Source organism: Lissotriton vulgaris, chromosome 1_1 (assembly GCF_964263255.1).
Source record: "Lissotriton vulgaris chromosome 1_1, aLisVul1.2, whole genome shotgun sequence".
Classification (NCBI taxonomy): Eukaryota; Metazoa; Chordata; class Amphibia; order Caudata; family Salamandridae; genus Lissotriton; species Lissotriton vulgaris.
In genome coordinates, this window is record NC_141685.1 from 2,077,504,353 (window position 1) to 2,077,510,352 (window position 6,000).

At 48.2% G+C, this 6,000-nt stretch overlaps 1 protein-coding gene across 2 annotated transcripts in view; it reads right to left on the minus strand.

The window, feature by feature from the left end:
• Window positions 1-4,321, minus strand: part of MGST1 (microsomal glutathione S-transferase 1) — a 92,264-nt gene extending 87,943 nt beyond the window's left edge. Inside the window, exon 1 of one of the 2 annotated variants that reach the window (XM_086920802.1) lies at window positions 4,140-4,321. In XM_086920802.1, coding sequence (XP_086776928.1) covers window positions 4,140-4,222 — 83 coding nt within the window. In that variant the 5' untranslated portion in view covers window positions 4,223-4,321. Of the gene's footprint in view, window positions 1-1,918; window positions 2,380-4,139 lie in introns of those variants that run through there. The other variant, XM_086920809.1, reaches the window with a different exon arrangement.
• Window positions 4,322-6,000: the final 1,679 nt, after the last annotated feature.

Genomic DNA, 6,000 nt, shown 5'->3' on the forward strand with positions numbered 1-6,000 from the left:
TTCTAGTTAAACTTGACCCACCAAACCCCACAACTGTCCTAGATGCACTGCAGAACATGCAGATTTCGTACATTTAGCGTGGAATTGTGTACCCATACTGCAGTATTGGGAAGAGGTTTTCCGTATTTTATCATTGATGATAGAGACAGATATCGAACCTCCATTAGTAGCCCTACTGGGCCGTGTCCTCCCAGTGCCAAAGGGAGCACGAAGATACACTGCTATTAGTTAACTATTGGCCAAACGCAAGGTATCTTTCTAATGGGGAGCACCCTCTCACCCCACAATCAAGGTATGGATGCAGGATCTGGTTAACTGTGATATTACCAGTGACATATATGCCACACTTCAACCGCCTGCCAAAAAATGTCTGGCAACCCCTGAGAACATATTTACAAATGTCTCCAATTGAAAGCGGCGTCCTCTCCCCTGGTTCAGCCGCTTTTAACTATGTGAGGTAAAACCCAAATTTCAATGAGATTACACACTCCTGGTACACACAGTGGAGACCGCAAAAACACTGGTCATCTACGCTCCACATAATCAGGTGTTAAGCCTGAACTCATGTCCCCTTCCAACACAATGTACACATGATAGGATTGTATGCTGTATGAAACAACCAGTAGGTAAGCGAACGCCGGAGATAAATTATGTAAAATAAAAATACAGTGTAACATATTCATTGTATGTTAAAAATTAGAAATGTCAATGCACTCTTTGCGAGACCTTTTTTTGTCTTTTGTTGTTGAAATTTTAATGTAACATGTTATATACTATGAAATCAATAAAAACATCCAAATAAAAAAAACTACAACCCAATTGTGCCCCACTATAAACACCTGGATGCAACTCAAGTCAGAATATACACTAGACAAGAGCAGTATGCTGCCTAGAAAAAAAGAAACAACATCCTGGAAAAGCAAATACTCATAGGGAATGCAAGATTAAGTAAAGGATGTGAAATGTAAGCACGCACAACATGGTTACAGTAAACGCTTTTACACTCACTATTCAGAAATCAGCGAGTGCTTTTGCCTGAAAAGTTAAGGACATAACTACAGGGCCCAGAAGTTACCCATTTCAATGTCCATTGCTTATATCCTTACGTAAGCAGTGTGGTTAAAAAACATCACGTTGGTGAACACACAGCCGCGGTCCTTTTCCTTCTCTGCCCACCTGCCCGTCCCTGAATGCCCATGAATGCGGAGTCTTATCTATAGGCATTGGCTATTTCTGCCGTCCAGGGGCACATGTGCAATATAAAAAAGTTGGGAAACGGAACCTATTAAATTAAAGAAGTTGGGGCACGCTGTGCTCTGCCGATCCCACCCACTTCGACCACTGGTAGCATTACAGTCCACCTCCTTCACACCATATCTGCCTACTCATACGGTGTTGTGTGACACACACCCTTCACACGGTCTCCGATGAGGAACCAATATCACATGTGGCAGGGAAAACGAGCTGAAAAATCACTGTAAATAGTGGTTTTCCAGCACTGGGGTGGGAATACAAAGTGCCTTGTAGGTACTGTAGCGGTCTAGTTTATCTGCCGAGGTAGCCCACCCCGGAAGGACAATCCCACTTTGTATCACTCTCTGGCCAGGCGTGGACAGAGAGCATAAATGAAGGGCTGGAGGTCAATCGTGGCTTCCGGCCAAATACTGTGGCTATGTGCGTTGTTGTCTATTTGATTGCTCCGAGTAACCCACATTCCACAATATTCCCCGGAGGCCCCCAAATCGTGACACTGGCGACAAGAATGGGATACAACATGCCCTGGTGAACCTCTACGTCAGAGAACCCCGTAGCGCCGAGCAAGCCTCTCAGCGAGTGTGCCTGCGGAAGAACGGCGCCTTCCAGTAATCGGAGACAAGAAGGTGAGGAGAAGAAAGCGTGGCGAAGTTTGTGGACTCACCCCTCAGATGCGGTAGGAATCCCGGTCGCACCCCGGCATCACGAGCAGTTCCCAAGCTGCGGAATGCCCCGATGAACCTGCCGACAGCTGTGCGCATGCGCAAGAAGAACAGGAGTCTCATCAGCAGCCCGCAAGGAGATCTGTCAAGAAGGGATGCGGGGCCATCAGCTGTATAGGATACGATCGTGGAAGATGCTCCACCTCAACGCAACGCGAGTTCATCAGTACCAGACTCCCCGGAGCACCCGGAGGGTGCCACCACTCAAGGTGGGAGAAGTCCCCGACAAGATCATCGAGGTAACCATCATTACTACAATCTCAGGCGAAACACCCAGCCAAACAAGAGACTAGCTGACTTTGTATGTTGAAACATTGTTAAAGACTTTAGTTTGTTCGAAGGACGAATTTGGGATGGGATGTAGCGGTCTAGTTTATCTGCCGGGGTAGCCCACCCCGAAAGGACAATCCCACTTTGTATCGCTCTCTGGCCAGGCGTGGCCAGAGAGCATAAATAAAGGGCTGGAGGTCGCTCGTGGCTTCCGGCCAAGTACTGTGGCTATGTGCATGGTTGTCTATTTGATTGCTCCGAGTAACCCCCATTGCACAATATTCCCCGGTGGCCCCCACATCACGACAGGTTCTTCTCGGCACGAGGCCCCGCCCCTCCTCACACAGTGAGATTCTTATTCAAGTTGGCAGGTATGAACTAAGGGTGGGCGGCCAGCTACGCTCCGTTTGCGGAGTGTGCGTAGTGCCGCCTACTCCGCATTTTGCGGAGCCGGCGGAGCCAGGCGGCACTACGCACACTCCGCAAACGGAGCGTAGCTGGCCGCCACCCGCCTCCCTCCCGCCCTCCCTAAATACTTTAAATGAAAGGAATAAATTAATTAAAAACGCACTTACCTTGCCGGCCGCTTCCCGCCGCGTCCCCGGGGCTCGCTATCTTCCGTCTTCGTCTTCTTTCGTAATGCGCATGCGCGGGCGGCCGCGCATGCGCATTTTCTCGTGAGAAATGCGCATGCGCGGCCGCCCGCGCATGCGCATTACGAAAGAAGACGGAAGATAGCGAGCCCCGGGGACGCGGCGGGAAGCGGCCGGCAAGGTAAGTGCGTTTTTAATTAATTTATTCCTTTCATTTAAAGTATTTAGGGAGGGCGGGAGGGAGGCGGGAGGCGGGTGGCGGGGCTGGCGGCCGGGTGGTGTTTGCGGAGTGGGGCTACGCGGAGTGCGGAGGTGGGCGTAGTTTCTCGCCCACTTCGCGTAGCTCCGCGAAGCCCCACTCCGCCAACTCCGCCCAGGGTTAGTATGAACATATTTCACCCACCACGGCGTCACGCAAATTAAGTTCATATTTATGTGCACACCCATACCCACTCCTCTCCTTATCCCAGCTCAGAATAAGCCCTCCTCAACTGACATGCATTGATAGAGACACACCCAACCCCGCCATAAACAGGCCAACCAACGGCGCGCATGTGGGCTATAGCTCTCTCTTTGCTTAAAGCAACTCGGCTCGTGAAGTTGAGAACCCTTTTCCAAAAGTTGGGAATGTACCAAAACAAATGTGTTGGCACAGTTACATATTAAAATAGGGGTTTTAAGACCCGACAGCTACAGAGCACGGATTGTGCCAGGACACGTGTGTGGTCATGTTCGTCTAAAGGGAGAAGTCCAGCACGATGAACGGGACTGGAATCCGCCTAGAGTCACTTTCTAAGCACATCTTGTTGGCGTTTTTCCAACTGACGGCGGCAGCGTGTTAAAATTCTAATGAAAAGACGTTATGTAAGGTTCAAACATATCTAGGTTAGGCTGGCCTCGAAATAAATACCCCCAAGGAGCAGAACAGACGTAAAATCTAGCATGAAGTGGGAATATGAAGTATTCTGATCAACTGAATACAATGGGTCGAGCATTATCTATCACACAAAACACACCCCGGGCAAGGGCTTGCTCGGAACCTAACCGGTGGGCGGTTTCTCTCCCACTCGACAAAAAATATTTAGAGACACCAATGAACTATTTTTCACGTGAAGCTAGCTGGCAGCAGTCGAAGTTTACCCGGGTGAAAGTACACTCCTTCTAAATCCTCCCCCTTCATTTCATGGGGCGGAGGAACCTAGTAAGTGCTTAGAAGCGAGGAACACAATAAGACATCACGCTATGCTTGACCAGTACCGCGTCAACTAGAACCCCAGCCCGCACGGCAGCAAAAACGCACCTTGTGTTTTCAGAGTCCTCGCGTGAATTAAGTGACTGTACACAATAATCTCCTTCACCCTCCCCCTTGTCGATACCGCCCATAAACCTCTCTGCCAGTCCTCCTCCCTCCTCTCGGGACCTTGATCAGTTCAGCCAATACTGTCTTAGTGTAGTTTCCTTCCCTCTCTCCCTCCTGCACACAATTAGTCCCCACCCCCCGGAAGTTTTTACACTCTCTTGGCTCCAGCACTTTTCCTCATTCTCAATCAGTTCGACCCCTCTCTCCTGGAGCGCAGTTGACTCAAAGGAGTAAAGCATGGTCGTGGTGCAGCTGGCTGAAAAGCCAGAACTGGCCTAAGACTCTTCACGTGACGCATGGGGTTAGCGGTCAGCGATGCCAAAGGCTCCAATAGGCGCTATGAAGCTCAGTTTCAGGGGTTTTGAGTATCACTCCCTCTACTTTAGTTTGCAAATCCGCGCTCGTTATTGCGTAACATAACAGATCTCGCAACGTCTTATCACTTCTGACTGGTCAGGCTGGCAGAGAGCCCAGCATTACAAATCACTGTTGAGAGAGGCAGTGTTGCAGATTGAGAATCGCATTCTTTATCTAACCGAGAGCCAAAACTGATTTGCAATGTTATTTGTCTAAGCTCTTTGTGGGAATGTGGGCGGAGGTGTTTGGAATTTTGTTCTGACTACAGCGCCCTAGTTTGTGGGTTTTGTATGTGATTTTTTCAGTTAACATAGCTGTTCGAATAGTTTCGTGTTCGCTTTTAAAAATGCGCGTTTCTGGCTAAATTTCGAATTACATTATGTTTGGTAGTTCTCACAACAAAGTTCCGAGTGACAGGCGCACGGAGAGATGCTGACTGTTTGTGGTTGGAATTTGAATATGAAGTATACTCTGGATCAGCGAGCCAAGAGCTGACTTCTGGGGCTGTTCACCAAGCCTTGGCTCTCGCAATTAAACGTAGAAGTGGACATTTTTGGGAAATGACTTCAGGAAAACACAGAAAGTGATTTCGCAGTCCTAAACCCCTCTTTCCCATGCAACTTTACCCCATGAATGTGTAAAATGTGAGGGTCTCCTTTTCAAGTAGGTGGCATGGCTAGAACTACCGCAAGAAAATCCACACTATTTCTCAAAGATTATTGATCGAGAGATGTGATTGGTGAAGTTTTTCACTTAAAACCTGGTAAGGTTTTATAGTTTCCTAAAATCGGACAAAATCACCCATCCACACTAAAATTGGACTAGTTCTTATGAGCCCTGTCTGCGGACACAAACACATACATGACACCCTATAGGAATACCAACACAGCGAATGAGAGGTGGGAGTAAGGGCTGCAGTGTAAACTAAAGATACAAAGACAGAAACAAAGAACATGGAGAAAAAGCAACAGAAAGAAAAGCAAATAAAAAGAGTAGCTGGAGAGAGACATGTAAGGATGAATTAAGATGTGGAGAAAAGGGTAGAATGAACAAGCATGAGAAAAGCCAATATGTCTTGTCTATGGAAGAGCTATGGCTTTGCCAATATGTTTTAGCAATGTTGTGCTCCAGAGAGGCTACGGTCCAGCATGGCTGAAAGTTAGTGGGGTAAAGGAGAGTGGTGTGGAGTGGAATGTCATAAACTGAATTTGAGTGGAGTGTTATGGAGTGGCTTGGAGAGATGTACAGTAGAGCTGACTGGCTTGGAGAGGAGTGATGTGCAGGACCATGGAGTAGTGTACAGTGTTGTGGAGGGTCATGAAGGGAGTAGAGTGTGGTAGAGTGGAAGGGCATAGAGTTGAGTGGAGTACAGTGTCAGAGTTGAGTAGAGTGTCAAAGAGTGGAATGGCACACAGTGGCGTGTAGTGGTGTAGAGCAAAGTGGA